Here is a 16,486-nt window from a genome sequence, read left to right as displayed (position 1 = left end):
ACACACAGATATATATATATATATATATATATATATATATATATATATATATATATATATATATATATATATATATATATATATATATATATATATATATATATATATATATATATATATATATTTGTAATTCTCTTTTGTTTTTTTTAGACTTTTTTTTCTTTTTTAATTATTTGGCTTGTTTTATTTTCAAAATCTACTCATGTTTTTAAGGTATTTTTTTTTATTACAATCTTGACTACACATTTTTTTATATAGTTATGTTCAAATAATATATTATCAATTTCAATAAATAAAATGGTTTTTAGATCAAATATTTGATTATTTCTATTCTTAATTAGTATTTTTATATGTTTTTTTTCATGAGAGTGTATATCTGTCTCAATTTCAACGGTTCAATTGCGTAAATATTTCATTTATTAAGTAATATAAAAATAAAAACTCATCTTTATTTTCTTTGATATTTGATTTTTTTTTTATTTGTAGAACTTTTTATTCACTCAAATAATTTCCATTAGTTGAATTAATTCGATATCTAGAAAGTTTTATGATATCTCCAAGCTACTTTCTATTTTATCAAATCGTTTGATATTTTTCCTAATATTTTTATTTGTTATCTTTTTTATTATGTAAAATATTGTTTTGATGATTTCATTATTATTTTTATTTTTTAACTCATCCCATAACTATAATTTTACTATGGTAATTGTATAAAGATTTTTCATTTATTATAATATAATAATTTAATGGCATTGACATAAACTACAAAAGATGAAAGATTTATGTCTAAATTCAAATTATTATTAGTTTATTTTTTTTTTACGTGTGATTTCATTTAAATCTGTATTACAATCTTTATTAACATATAATAGAAAAAGAGACTTCATAATAATTTAGAGAAAAATAATAAAAATATATTTGAAATATTTCTAAAGTTTAATATTTGCTCTAAAATATACTTTTTAACATTATCAACTTTATTTTGTTAACATTTTAAAAATTAATATATGTTTTGATTGTTATGAAATTTTATTTATGTGTAATTGTATATTATTTTATATAATTCTTTCACTTTTATTTAATTTTTGTTTGATTTTTTGATTTAAAAATTATATATTTATCATTTATTTCTATATATTTAAGATTGAATATGTATTTTTTATGTTGAATATTTGATAATATCATGGTTTCCTTCTAGAAATAAAATAAAAGTTTTGAGAATGAGTATAATTTTTGATTTTGAAAATGAAAATAAGATAATAAAATTTCTCATCTACTTGTCTCATTGTCGTCCTTTTACATAATATGTAAACTGATACGTTGTCGTTGAAGTTATCAAATTAATATTACTATTCAAAAACACTTCAGTATTGACAAATAGTATTCAAGAAAGTAGATATCTAAGTCGTCTCCCAATAAATACAGAATTGCTTTTCAATATTTGACTCTTATGAATGCAATACAATGCTTTAAAATAAAAGTAAGAAACTAATCTAATGAAGTTAATGTTGGAAGAACAAATAGGAAACTTACAAACAATTATGATGAAATAGGCTAATTCCACTACTTTTTCAAGACAGATTCATCATCAATTATCCATAAATAATTGTTCAATTGATTATTGTTCAAGTTTCAAATTAATTAAAGTACATTCTTAATTAATTTGAGGGAGATCATGCAGTTAAACAAAGTAGATTCTCAATCAAATGCAAGACCTTTCTATTGTGTTTAATCATGTTTATTCTTAAATATCCTAACCAAATTAAAAGCTAATTAATCAAAGTAAATTCTCAATTAATTATAGTTGACAATCAAAGTAGATTCAACCAAAGTAGATTCTCAATCAAACCTAGAAACCCTTGAACTCATATGATTAATGTGCATGTAGATTCAAACACCTTATGATGCAGAAATCATTGCTTTTAATATGATTTGGTTATGAAAGACATATCAAAAGAATAACTAAAATCAATAATAAAAAGAAACAAATTCATTAATTCAACTTAACGTCAGAATCCATAATGAAATTACAGTAGAATAGCCCTAGAAGCTTAACCCTCTATGAATGAAGTGAAACACATGATGCAATAAAAGTGAGAGGAGTGGTGGATGCTTGCTTCCAGTGGAGGAGTCTTAGAACGAATGAGTTATGATTTCTACCTCCCCTAGCTTTCTTTATATAAGCTTGATTAGGTTTGGACTTTGAATCTTTTATTGATAAAATATTTTATCTTATATATTTCAACCCTTTTTATTTTATTCAAAATTGCACAGAAGTCTAGAATTTTTCTTTAATTGCACTTTAGTCATCTCTTTCTTTTCAAAATTGCATAGGAGCCCTGAGTTGACCAGATTGGACCATCTTTGACCATTCAATTGTATGCTTTAAATGAATAAAATTTTAACTTTAGCTGCACAAATAAACATTAGAACATCCAAAATAATTTATGCAACTAATAATCACATTTTAAGCATCTTTAATTCCCAAACCTAATAAATTCAATCTTCAAAAATTCACTTTAAATCAATCATTTAAGCACAAGAATCTCATAAAAAAATTTGAATTTTAAAACATAAATGTGGACTTTATTTCTATACATTTAAGATTGAATATGTATTTTTTATGTTGAATATTTGATAATATTATGTTTTCCACGTAAAAAACAAACAAAAGTTTTGAGAATGAGTATATATTTTTTTTTTTAAAATGAAAATGAGATAATAAAATATGTCATCTACTTGTCTCATTGTCGTCCTTTTACATAATATGTAAACCCATTGAAATTTATAATTTGGTATAATCAGTTTAATTTATATTTTGGTGCAATAATTTATGAAAAATTTAAATTGATGTAAATAAATTTGTGGGAAGGCAATAATCCGATAACATCTCAATTTACGAAAGGCACCCCAATAACAAAATTTGTAAAGCCCTAGCTTATCAATTTGACTACAATGAATGAGGCCAATTTTTCACCCTAGTGAGCTTGTACACCACTAAAGATGCTATCTTTTTCCAAGTATTCCTTACATCACTCAAGGGTGCAAATCTCAATGCTCCCCTTCTATATTAATAATTATGATACCCCAGTTATAGTCAACAGAAAAGAGAGAATCTTCTCGAACCTCCATGGGAAGGTTGAAAACGATGACTTTTAATATCTAAAATTTAAGAGAAATGGTATCATGACACATTTTTACATTCATTAGAGAATTTCATTAGACCATATCCTAATTAAAATTTTCCTTTCAATATAGCTATTACAACTTTAAACATTAATTATCCAAATCCAACATGAAAATAAATAATTTAGGCTTAAATCCTTAATTGATCCCCATGTTAAGAGGGAATTTTCAATTTAGTACCCGCTTTTAAAAGTGTATACATTGGGTCCCCATGTTTTGTACTTTGTGTCAATTTAGTCCCTTTGAACCATCAATTTGGTTTGAAAATTGCAAGTGGACAAGTCATTTTGAGTTGCAGCATGTTTATTAACTATTTGAACGTTTGGACACCTTCAAATTGTTGTTACAAACTTGTTTGAAGTGTCATTAATTCACTAAATTGACACAAATTGCAAAACATGGGGACCCAATGTATACACTTTTAAAAACGGGTACTAAACTGAAAATTCCCTCCTAACATGGGGACCAATTAAAGATTTAAGCCAATAATTTAATACAAATCTTTAATGCCTTGCATAAAGTAAATAAAATTTTAAATAAACTACTACAAACCCCTCTCTCGGCAATCACATTGCTTTAATAGCATTTGCATACCTATTTTAGCTCTCGTATAACACACAGATCATCGTCGTAGACACAAACAAAACAAACAAATGCATGAGTGAGCTAATAGAATTAACCTTAAAACACCAATGCAACACTTATATCTCAGATGTTAAGTCTTTATCACAATCCTATCACACCAAAAAGTATCAACACGTAGTAAGAATATGACAATCAATACAGTGATAACTCACACATCCCCTTATAAGGAACCATTACCAACCTATTAGATCCACACAACATTTCCATTAAAGGCAAGTCATACCAATACCAACCATCTCCATATATGTATGTCTTCTTCTAAACTTTCCAACACCCTATTTACCAAAACAAAACAATTTGAGTGGTCATCCACCACAGCTTCGGACCGATCTCCCCTGTTCCTCAAGCTACTCACATCAAATTTGTACTCAATTGAGCTGGAACCCTACGGGCGAGACATTCATCCCTTTCTACCCTCTCGTAAGAGAAAAGGGTAGCACTCGAATCTTAGTCCATTCTACCACCCATCATGGATGAAGAGACTCATCTCTTCCATCGCCTCTTAAAGACGAAGAGATCCACATTTCTACCCTCGCACGAGGAAAGATGACTACTTATCTACCTCCTCGAAAGAGGAAAAGTACAACCTCGGATTAACGAAATATAGCCAGAAGACATACTAAAATATAACCACTACCACACCACATGGTTGGTTCAACATCATAACTCTTTCACTAAGTTAAACACTAGTCACTGAAAGCCACTACCACACTTCTAATAACTCATCCTCTTCCCCTGCCTCACATGGCACATACAACATTTTTCCAATACATAGCACATGTGAAAGAGAGACCCTAACTTTAAGGGTATCATCGCCCACCATACTAGCTCACTTCCTACTCTGGAACAAATCAAGAGTAGCTCTCAGAGTATCTCACTACTCACAGTTCACTTACAGAAATATATTTATCTCCTATCTAATCCTAAACCTCTCTACATGAGTATACCCAATGTTACTCAAATAAAACATACGTCTAAAATAAACTTGGACAACGCATAACATCACAACACATATTCAATTAACACTCATAGTCCCATTTTATTAATAAAAAACATTAACTTATACATAATCTTTGTTAGGATATTTATCCTATTTATCATGATTATATTGTGTCTAGGGTTACTCTAATTATCATGATTATATTGTGTCTAGGGTTACTCTAATTATCATGATTATATTGTATCTAGGGTTACCTTATTTATCATGATTACATTGTATCTAGGGTTACTCTAATTATCATGATTATATTGTATCTAGGGTTACTCTAATTATCATATACTCTTGTATCAATTTGTTCTTATAAATAGAAGATTATGAAAGGGATCAATCAAGCCCTCTAGAATTATTTTACAGTTTAATTCTCAAGTTGGTACCAGAGCGGGTTGATCCCGCTCTGGTTTTTTTCTCGTAGCATCTGTCTAGCACCATAGTCTGCCCGCCTTTCGCCGCCGGCCACAACAGTCTGTCGCTACCCACTGTCACAGTTTCGCCTGTCTAAACCCTTAAGGTTTTCTTGTTTCTCACTTGTACGATTCGTCTTCTTTAGAGATGGCATTTGGTAGTACTCTTTCCTTCTCCAGAAGTCCATCAATTACCTCCGAGAAGCTAAATGGAAAAAATTATCTATCATAGTCTGTTGGCATTGAAATGTGATTCCTTGGCCAAGGGCATTATGACCACCTTAAGTGAGATGGAAGCCATGTGCCTACTAAAAAAGCATATTAGTGGAAACAAGCAAATTTCTAGTTGTGTGCCCTATTATGGCAATCAGTGGAACCTAAACTTCTCATATCTCTAAAGGCTTTCAAAACATGTCACTCCTTTTGGAAGAAAGCTCAAAGCATTTATGCCAATGATATTCAATGTCTCTATAACATTGCGAACAAGCTTGCATCTCTTAAAATGGAAAACCATGATATGGTGTCCTTCATGGCTGAAGCCTAATATGTTATCGAAGAACTCAAGATGTTTTTGGAAGCGGACCCATCAAAGGATCTAAAAAAGAAACTAGACAAATTTTACATGGTTTTGATCCTTCGTGCCCTACATCCCGATTTTGATCATCTTAGAAATCAACTTTTGACTAGTCATAAGGTACCCTCCATGGAAACATTAACCACTCGTCTTCTGCGTGTCCTGGTACCTCAAACTTAGAAGGCGCATGACTAGTGGAACCATTTGTCATGGTTGCCACACGAGGAAGAGGAGGATGTGGCACTAGAGGAGGAGGACGAGGAGGTAGGGGACATCCTTAATGCACATATTGTAAAAAGATGGTGATGAAGGTTGAAAAACAGTTATTTTCATATGTCATTTTAAACCTAATTACGCCTTTTACTACTTGGAATGAGTTTAGAATCAAGCAAAACTCAATAATTGAGTCTGTAGAGAGTCAAAAGTTGTTTTTAGCGATATTATGCTTGTTTTGCATTGTTTTGTAGCTATTTTGAGAAAATGAAGAATGGAGTTGAAGATAAAGGTCGTAGACTCAAGAAAAGAGAAGAAAATTAAAGATTGGAAGAGTCGACGCACCGCCCGGCGGCAACTTACACCGTCGGGCAGTCCAGGGCGAGGAGTAGACACTGGCGTTGGCGTTGGGCGGTTTTGAGGGAAACCGCCGGGCCGTGACCCTTACCGCCGAGCGGCACACTTATTCCGTCGGGCGGTGGTCCATTGGGCTTGGGCCTATTTTCTGTTGTGCTCCTCACCTATAAATACTCCTATTGCGAGTTCAGAGTCATTCTTTTGACAGGAGAGGATGGCCATACCTAATTTTGCTCTCTAGAGAGGATCTCTTGGATGCTTAGGCTCCTTTTCATCTTTTCTAGGGTTTGCTTTTCCATTCTTCTTCCATTTTTCATCTAGTTTCACCATGTCAATGGTGAACTAAACTCTATTGTTGTTGGGGGAAACAATGTAATCTTTTGATACTCTCTTTTATTGAAACTCTTGATTATTTATATGGTTTCCATATGTTTGATTGTTAATTGTTGGGTTCTCATATGCGCTTAATGCCTTTATCATTTAACTCATTCGATAATTGTTGTTTGTCTTTATTAATACGGGACGTACAGTAATGTCATGAACTGGTGAGTAATTTCTTGATTTTGCAATACCACCTAGGGATAGGGGTAGGACGATCAATTGCGTTTAACTTCTGCTCTATACTGCTATATTAATTGCTAGGGGAGGCTAAGGATAACAAGCCAGAAATTAGTATTAGGCTCTTTTCGCCGAGGGATCGGGTTAAGGGTAAGCTAAGAAAGTTGCATGACAATTAATTAATCAAACTAATAATTTAAGAGGAGTAGATAAAAGAGAGAGGATTAGATGAAATTGTAAACCCCCAACAACTCCATTCATCCATTGTTTTCTTTTGTCAATTGAATCAATCTCTTTTGCATGTTAATATTTTTTGTTCTCAAATCAAATTAATTATTTTTATTTTCAAGTCTTATTATTTTAATTCACGTGAACGAGAAAGCCTTTTGAGTCTCTTGGGAAGAACGATATTGGGTTTTATCAATTATATTACTTGAACGATTTGGTACGCTTGCCAATCCGTCAACAGATGGGTCACCCTCAAGAGAATTGCTATTCCTTACATGGTTTCCCTTCCAAAACCGCCAATATTTCGAAGACTGAAACTTCCACTCTTAAGTTCACCGAGGATGAATATCAAGAGTATTTAAGGTTAAAGTTTAACAACTTGGCACAACCATCTCAATCTCCCAATACATCTACAACCTACATTTCTCAATCCATGGAAGGTCAAAATTTTTGGATAATTGGCTCAGGTACTTCTAATCACATTTCTGGTAATAACTCTTTGTTCTCATATATTTCTTTTCGAGAAAAATTTCATTTCATAACCCTTGCAAATGGATCTAAGACTTCCTCCAAAGGAGTCGTTCGTGTGTCCTTGTCTCCCTCCCTCAATCTCAACTCTATCTTTTTTGTCCCTAATTGTCCTTTTTGTCTCCCTTCAGTTGACCAAAATGTTAAATTTTTCAAGAACCTTTGATCATAAATCTTTTGTTATACAGGAGCGTGGTTCAGGGAGATGGATTGGAGAAGGATATGAAGCTGGCGGATTATATCATTTTGGATCTCGTCCAAGGGTTTCCTGTGTTGCTGCTCCTAATCCTCAAGTGTTACATGATCGACTTGGTCATCCTCATTTGTCCAAATTAAAAAAGATGTGTCCTGAACTTAGTGGTCTCCAAACCTTATAATGCAAGTCATGTCAATTAGGAAAACATGTTAGATCTTCCATTTCCTAAAAGGTCTCGATCAATATTTAATTCTAGTTTTTCCATCATCCATTCTGATATATGGGGACCTAGTAGTATCTCCTCCTTTGGTTTTATATATTTTGTTACCTTTATTGATGATATTCAAGATGTACATGAGTTTATGTTATGAAAAATCATTCTGAATTGTTAGCTATCTTTACATCTTTTTTGAATGAAATCAAGAATCAATTTGGTCAAGTAATCAAAATATTAAGAAGTGATAATGCAAAAGAGTATTTCTCATCCTCCTTTTCTACCATCTTGAGTTCCCATGGTATCTTACATCAATCTACTTCTCCTTATACACCGCAACAAAATGGTATAGCAAAACGAAAAAATAGGCACCTGATTGAAATTGCTCGTACCCTTTTGCTTGGTGCCCATATTCTTGTCCATTATTGAGGGGATGTCATCTTAATTGCATGTTATCTTATTAATATGATGTCATCATCCTCTCTTGATAATAAATTCCCTTTATTCATTTTGTTTCCTAATGATCCTCTCTTTCATACATCTCCCCGAGTGTTTGGCTGTGTATGTTTTGTTCATGACATGTCTTCAAGTCTAGAAACTCTCCGTTCGCGCTCTCAATTGTGTCTTCTTAGGTTATTCTTGACTTCAAAAAGGATATCGATGTTACTCTCCTAAAACTAAGAAGTATTAAATGTATGTCAATGTCACATTCTTTGAATAGACTCCTTAGTTCTCTTCATTTGTTCAGGATGTTTCTATCCTCTAGCAAGTCATACTTATTTCGATGGCTGAGTCAAATAGCTCCATTGTCTCTGATTCCAAGTTTAGATCACCATCCTCCTACACCTTTTTCTCCTACATAGGGCCCCAATGGATAGTCCAGCTCCCCAAGACAATGGTGAATCTCCTACTTCAGATTCTTCTCCCTCGTCATCTCCTCACACGCCTCCTAGTGAAAATGATTCAGCATGGCCTATTGCCCTCTGAAAAGGTACTCGTTCCACTCGAAACCCTCATCCCATTTATAATTTTCTTAGCTATCATCAATTGTTGCCCTTCTATTTTTCTCTTTTATCCTCCGTGTCCTTTGTTGTTATACCCGAGAATGTGAAAGAAGCACTTGATCATCCTGGATGACGACAAGCTATGATTGTAGAAATGCAGGTTCTTGACCACAATAATACTTGGGAGCTGGTGCCCCTTCCCCCGGACAAAAAGGTAGTTGGTTGTCGATGGTTGTATGCAATTAAAGTCGATCCTGATGGTGAAATTGATCGGCTCAAAGCTCGACTTGTTGCAAAAGATTACACTTAGGTTTATGGTCTTGATTATTGTGACACTTTCTCTCTTGTTGCCAAGATGACTACTATTTGCATCTTCTTTGCCATGACAACCATTCGTCACTGGCCACTTCATCAATTAGATATCAAGAATGCCTTCCTACATGGTGATCTTGAGGAAGAAGTTTATATAGAGCAACCTCCTAGGTTTGTTGCTCAGGGGGAGTCTGTTATGGTATGTAAATTGCATCGATCTATATATGGTCTCAAGCAATCACCACGTGCTTGGTTTGGAAAATTTAGCTCCATTGTTCAAAAATTTGGGTTAAAACGCAGTGAAGCAGACCATTCGGTTTTTTACTATCATTCTTCTCTAGGGAATTGTGTTTACTTAATAGTATATGTTGATGATATTGTCATTACAAGAAATGATGTTGTTGGAATATCTTAACTGAAAGAGTACTTGTGTAAACATTTTAAAACCAAGGATCTTGAAAGTCTCAAATACTTCTTAGGCATTGAAGTAACACAATCAAAAAATGGAGTTGTAATCTCCCAAAGAAAGTATGCTCTTGATATATTACAAGAAACATACATGATTGATTGTGGACCAGTAGACAGTCCCATGGACCCAAACCAGAATTTAAGGACAGAAGAAGGTGCATTATTCTCCGATCCAAAGAGGCATAGGAGGCTGGTTGGAAAACTAATTTATCTCACTATTACAAGGCTAGATCTATCCTTTGCAATTGGAATGGTTAGTTAGTTCATGTAGGCCCCATGTGTTGACCATTGGAATGCTCTAATTCGCATTCTAAGGTTTGTCAAAAAGGCTCTCGGGTAAGGATTGTTATATGAAGATAAAGAAAACATTCAGGTCTTTGAGTATTGTGATGTAGATTAGGCAGGTTCGCCTATTGATAGACGGTCTACTAAAGGATATTGTGTTTTTCTGGGAGGAAACATTATTTCATGGAAAAGTAAGAAACAAAATGTAGTAGCTCGATCAACAATTAAAGCCGAGTATAGGGCAATGGCATCATTAACACGTGAACTTATATGGGTGAAACAATTCCTTCAAGAGCTTAAATTCTGTGACATCCATAGATGTATTGTGACAATCAAGTTGCTCTCCACATTGCATCAAATCCAATGTTTCATGAGAGGACTAAACATATAGAAATTGATTGTCATTTTGTTCGTGAAAAGTTGTTGACTAAAGAAATATGTATTGAGTTTATTGATTTAAACGATCAACTCGCAAATGTATTGACCAAGTCATTAAGGAGTTGTTCCAAGTTTGGTACATACAATTTGTATGCTCCAGCTTTAGAGGGAGTGTTAAGATATTTATCATGATTATATTGTGTCTAGGGTTACTCTAATTATCATAACTATATTGTGTCTAGGATTACTCTAATTATATGATTATATTGTGTTTAGGGCTAATCTAATTATTATGTCCTCTTGTATCAATTTATTCTTATAAATAAAAGATTATGAAAAGATCAATCAAACCTTCTATTACAATTTAATTCTCAAGTGTCTTATTTTAATTTCACGAGTCTTACCATCTATTTATTTTATTATGATAATAAAATATAAAAACTATTTTTTTTATTATAGTTATAAAATTAAAAATATCATTAGATTTTAAAATATATATTTTTACAAGTTAGTTAAAATTGAAAATAAAATATATACAATATAATATTTTAAAATCGGTTACAAATGGTTATCCAAATCAATATTCTTTATTAATAATTAATAATTATTTATAGATTATAGATTCGTTTTTGTTTGAATAATGTGTAGTTTAATTAATTTGTATATTTAATTTTAGTTTGAAAATTTTGAAAACTAATTAATATTATCATAATATATATATATATATATATATATATATATATATATATATATATATATATATATATATATATATATATATATATATATATATATATATATATATATATATATATATATATATATGGTTTTGCTAATTTACATAGAGGTTTTTCAATGGTACATTTTAGCAAAGTGTATCAAATTTTAGATTACAAAAATGTCCCTGTTAAAAAAGAAAACCAACTTTAAACCCAAGAGTATTTAATAATTTTAAAATTTAATTTGAAATAAAAAAAAATAAAAGGTAGTTATTAAAAAGCTTGATGGGTCCACGAGAGAAGTTATTAGTTTTTATTTTATTTTTAATTTTAAAAAATAACTACCTTTTATTTTATTTTTATTTTAAAAAATATAATGATTTAGGGTTTAGGGTTTATAGAACCTGGGTTCATAAAACCCTTCTGAGATTATAGAATCCGTCTAGGTTAAAAAAATAACTACCTTTTATTTTATTTTTTATTTTAAAAAATAACTACCTTTTAAAAAATATATAATAACCAATCAAGATTTTTAGTAACTACCTTTTATTTTTTTTATTTTAAATTAAATTTTAAAATTATTAAAATACCCTTAGATTTAAAGTTGGTTTTCTTTTTTAATATGAACATTTTTTAACCTAAAACTTGATACACTTTCCTAAAATATACCAACTGAAAACAAAACCCATATATATATATATATATATATATATATATATATATATATATATATATATATAATTGTAAAACATAATTACTTTCTTAAAATATTATTCTCATAAATTAATTATTTTATAATTAATCATTTTTAAATAAATCAAGTTATAATTTTTTTAAAATACAACCAAAAAATTTTTTTTTAACTATCTATTTTGTATAATCAATTTTAACCTTTTTTATATCAATGAAATATTTTATAAACTTTTAATTTTTTATAATATCGTTTTATTTTTTATTTTTACCATTAAGATAACTCCATCTTTTATTTTTTTTTATCAGAAACTAAAAGCGGAAAGCTCCTAAAATGATGAAAAGAATATGAATCCATCCTAATTTATTTGTATAAAAATAAATATAAATATTTATTGGTTAAACATATTTATTATTTGAAATTTGCGAAGGTATATCTTTAATGACATACACCTGACAGCCATGGGATTCTTATTTTTAACGTTTGAAATATTCTAGGATTGTCCTTAAAAAAACAAAATAAAAAGAAAAGCCGTTATAAAGATAATATGAAAGAATCTGTGAACTTAATCTCCTCCATTTGTTGAGGAGAGTAGGAATCTGATCCTTGCCTCCTTGTTGACTGTCTCAATCTCTCTATCCCCTTTCATGAATTGGCCAAAACAATATGGAATAGCGTAATTTCTCCCTTCCTTTTTTCATGGCTATTACAAACCCTGATTTTCCAAATCACATTGTATCTTCTTTTTCTATCCAACATTCATCTGCCTAAAATTGTTATATTGGTGATCCATTTGCTTCATATCCCTCTTGTTTTTTCTCATTCTTCTATTTTCCCTTCGTTAAAAATCTTCCCTTTTTGTTATTTTTTTTTTCTTCAGTCATCAATTTGTGCTTTGAAGGTGCGTGTTTTTTATTTCCTTCAACTCAATTGAGAAAAAAAAGGGAGAGATTAGGCATTGTAGATTGATGGGGTGGGTGTTTTGAGTCCCGCTTATTCTTTGTCGCAGGGTTTCTGTTTCTTTGTTACAGCGACCCTTAAAAAGTGAAGGAATGGCTTTTGATTCTTCTAAGGAATCTAGCTTTTTGATTCCGCAAGAGAAGAATTTGTGCCCCTCAAATGGGTCGGTGTTGGACGACCAGTCGATCAAAAGCTGTAGTTGTTTTGGCAGTTCTTGCTACCTGTGTTGTTTCAACGGGAATTTAGGAGAGACACGTTTTGATTTGGAGAATGCAAAGGAAGTGGTTGCTGAGAAAGAGGATGCCGATGATGAAGATGACAAGGATGGTGAAGAGGATAAAAACAACGGTGATGATGTTCTTAATCGGTTGCCAGTGGAGCCTCTTGAACTAGAGATAGAATCTACATTGGCTGCATTCTCAGGTTTGATTGAGGATTTTGAATGGGATTTCCGACCTGAGGATATAGACTTTGTGCTGGGTGAAACACATGGAAAGATCGGTGATCATGACCATCTTCACTTTTTAGGTCTGAGTTGGGCTTGGAATGGCCCTGAGAATCTGCAACCTCAGGGGTTTAGTTCTAAGGAGAATGAGATGTCTGTATCAGGTGATGTTGTCAAAGGGTATCAAAATTTTGATGGGGTATTTGGTGGGGGCATTGTGACTGAGGGAAGTGCAGGGGGATTTATGAAGGTTAAGCATGACGATTATTTGCTTCCAAGCACTGAAGCAATGCAAAACTGCCCCAAAATTGAATGTGATGCTGAAAGAGGTGATCCACATGATGCTTTGTTTTTTGTCTTGGGTTACCTAGGTGTACGGGACCTTCTCTCTGTTGAACAGGTCTGCAGATCATTGCGTGATGCTGTTAGAGGTGATCCTTTGTTATGGAGGACTGTGCACATTAATCAGCCATTGAACGAAAGGATTACGGATGTTAAACTTGTAAAGTTAACCAACAGAGCTCAAGGTACCCTTCAATGCCTGATCCTGGTGAACTGTTTATGGATCACTAACAGTGGTCTGCAAAGTGTTTTACAAAGTAACACAGGATTGATGAAGGTTAGTATTTGTAACATTATCCAAAACATAACATATGTGTACATATCATTTATTAGCAATAAAGTGACTGACCTCCTGGCTGTATATATCTTTTAAGAGCTATGGGTTTTTCAAGCTGGTGCTTTGTATATTTTAGATTTCATGCTGGCAGTATTTTATATATATATTTGTTGTAAATATATAATGATGTCAATGTACAACATCTTATCCTGGCTAATCAAAGCTAAAACTATTTTAATGTTTTCTTGCAACTTTATAAGAAACATAAGTTTTGATGGGGACAATTAATGCATCTAAAAGAATTATCCCACTAGGAATCAAATTCTTCTTTTGTGTTTTGGCTTACCAATAGATCATAAGTTATTACTATTAGTTAAGGCACAACTTTCTTCGTGTAGTAGAGTCTAAGCATTACAATTCAAGTATGCCTTAACTCGCCTAACTTCTGTTCTTGAACAATTGTTGCACACACAACAGTAAAGATGAATGTGCACTACCATGCTAATGCTAATTCAATTACATTTCCTTTGCATGTTTATGAAAAACACATCATTGTGTATGTACTAGATGTTTTGATAGCTTAATTTATATTATCTTGAAATTATGTATGTATATGTCCTTTGAAACTAACAAATTTGAACATACATCTTTCAGCTTAGTGTGCCAGATTGTATCAGAATCACAATTGAGGGCATCTTATTGAACCTCAGGGCTCTTAAGTCATCTGGAAAATCTGTTATCAAGCATTTACGAATTGGTGGGCTTGGTGGTATGTGTCATGTGACTGAACAGCAGTTTGAAGAGTTAAAGGAATTACTGGATGCTAGCAAGCATTTGCAACATGGAGATCGGAAGCCCCAATTCTACAGGAGAGAGTATTCACATATCTTACGTGAAGATGGCCGCCAAATTGACGTAGATGCATGTCCAAAATGCAAGAAAGTGAGACCTATTTATGATTGCCCTGCTGAGAGTTGTCAGCAGAAGCATGTGGCTGCTCAGCTCTGTAGAGGTTGCACAATATGCATAAGACGCTGCATTCACTGTGGAAGATGCATTAAGGACATTTATGAAGAGACATTTTGTTTGGAGACTCTTTGTTTGACTTGTTTTAATCAAATCCTGCATTGTCCAGTGGAAGGGGAAAAGGAAGCTGGAGAATGCACTCTTATTGGTGAGAGGACCATGTATCAGTTTTGTCTCTATGGCTAGGAATGTCTGATCTTCATGATCTTTTGACAAACATTGGACCAAAATCTGCACATCTGGCTGTGTGGTTTCATTTGTGCAGCAAAGTTGAGATATCATTCGGTTGGAGAGGAGGCACTGTAATTCCTCAATAGCTGAGCTTCAGTTCCATATCACGAAACTATTTTTTCTTAAACTGTGATAGGGAAAAAGAAAAAAGGATTTTGGAGGGGAAAATTAATTGAGATTGAATTTGGAAAACAACAAAGTTGAAAAAAGGAAAACAACAAAGTTGAAAAAAAGGAAAAAAAACAAAGTGTTGAGTGTAGGTGGATCAAGGGAAAAGGAGAGGGGAACTCTCATGTCCAAGAGAAGTTTCATGATGTGATGCCTTCTGTGGTGAAATTATTGTCCAAGTTTATTGAAGCAAAGCAGATGCAGATTTTTTATTGAACAATGTGGTGAAAAATTCTCAGTTATTCTTGATTCAACGATGTGGCATGCATACAGATTTTTCCTAACATCTTTGTGACACGGTATCTCCACCTCCTTTAAACTGTTGTGAAATGGCTTTCATTCAAACTAGAATGAACAATTTTGTTGATGAATGGTGATGCAGAAGAAGGGCGTGTGCCGGTACTTGCAGTGGATCTTTTATCTGGGTTTTGATCATGGAAGAAAAAGCCACTTTTTTTTAGTTTTTAACAAACCATCTTTTGTCAGAGAGAAGAAGCTACACTGTCAAGCTAACTGGGGTTCTGAGAGAAATAAATTCAGTCATTGCAGCTTTGAATGCAATGCAAGTTCCAGCTTCTGGAAATTGAGAAATTATCCTTGCTGGTAGAAATAATTGATTTTTGCTGTTTATGATGAAGAAGAAAAGAGGAAGAGAAATTCTAAATTTTTGTTTTATTCCCTATTTGTTTTTATTTGGTTGTCTTTGCAACTCCTTGTCTTTTATCTTCAATGATAATGTATCTTTTGGTTCACTGGCATATGCTATATATACAATTCTCAAAAATGAAAGCATGAAATGTGGCATCTTTTATTTTCCATTTTTCATCAATGCATGGATTCAAGAGGCCCGCATGTTTGAATGTGTAACTATATAAATTTTATTGTATAAATAAAGTGTATATTTGTAGAAAAAAATATTATTATGTAATTATAATTTTAGATTTTTAAATAATAATCAAATTTGTAATTAGCATTTTAAGACTTTTTACTTTTTTTAAAAGAAATGACTATTTACTTATTTGGAAAAATATTTTATTCAAATTAGTTTTTGTTTATTTTTTTAAAAAAAATAAGTTATTT

At 32.0% G+C, this 16,486-nt stretch overlaps 1 protein-coding gene across 2 annotated transcripts; it reads left to right on the top strand.

Moving 5' to 3' along the window:
• The first annotated feature begins 12,501 nt into the window (after positions 1 to 12,501).
• LOC106769549 (F-box protein SKIP14) lies at positions 12,502 to 16,226 on the top strand. Of its 2 annotated transcripts, XR_001376341.2 has the most exons (3): positions 12,502 to 13,981; positions 14,636 to 15,705; positions 15,789 to 16,226. XR_001376341.2 is itself a non-coding variant. In XM_014655211.2 (2 exons), the coding sequence occupies exons 1-2, from the start codon at positions 13,010 to 13,012 to the stop codon at positions 15,191 to 15,193; spliced, it is 1,530 nt and encodes a 509-aa protein (XP_014510697.1). In that variant the 5' UTR covers positions 12,502 to 13,009; the 3' UTR covers positions 15,194 to 16,226. The 2 variants fall into 2 exon arrangements, 1 of the variants encoding a protein (XP_014510697.1); XM_014655211.2 differs by having other exon boundaries at positions 14,636 to 16,226.
• Positions 16,227 to 16,486: the final 260 nt, after the last annotated feature.

Source organism: Vigna radiata, chromosome 7 (assembly GCF_000741045.1).
Source record: "Vigna radiata var. radiata cultivar VC1973A chromosome 7, Vradiata_ver6, whole genome shotgun sequence".
NCBI classification, from domain to species: domain Eukaryota; kingdom Viridiplantae; phylum Streptophyta; class Magnoliopsida; order Fabales; family Fabaceae; genus Vigna; species Vigna radiata.
This window is presented reverse-complemented; position numbering and strand designations above follow the sequence as displayed.

Excerpts from the sequence above, each read along its gene's own strand:
- LOC106769549 (XM_014655211.2), top strand. The coding sequence starts at position 13,010 with ATGGCTTTTGATTCTTCTAAGGAATCTAGCTTTTTGATTCCGCAAGAG. Across the intron at positions 13,982-14,635 it reads GTAACACAGGATTGATGAAG|CTTAGTGTGCCAGATTGTAT; the intron begins GTTAGTATTTGT and ends TACATCTTTCAG.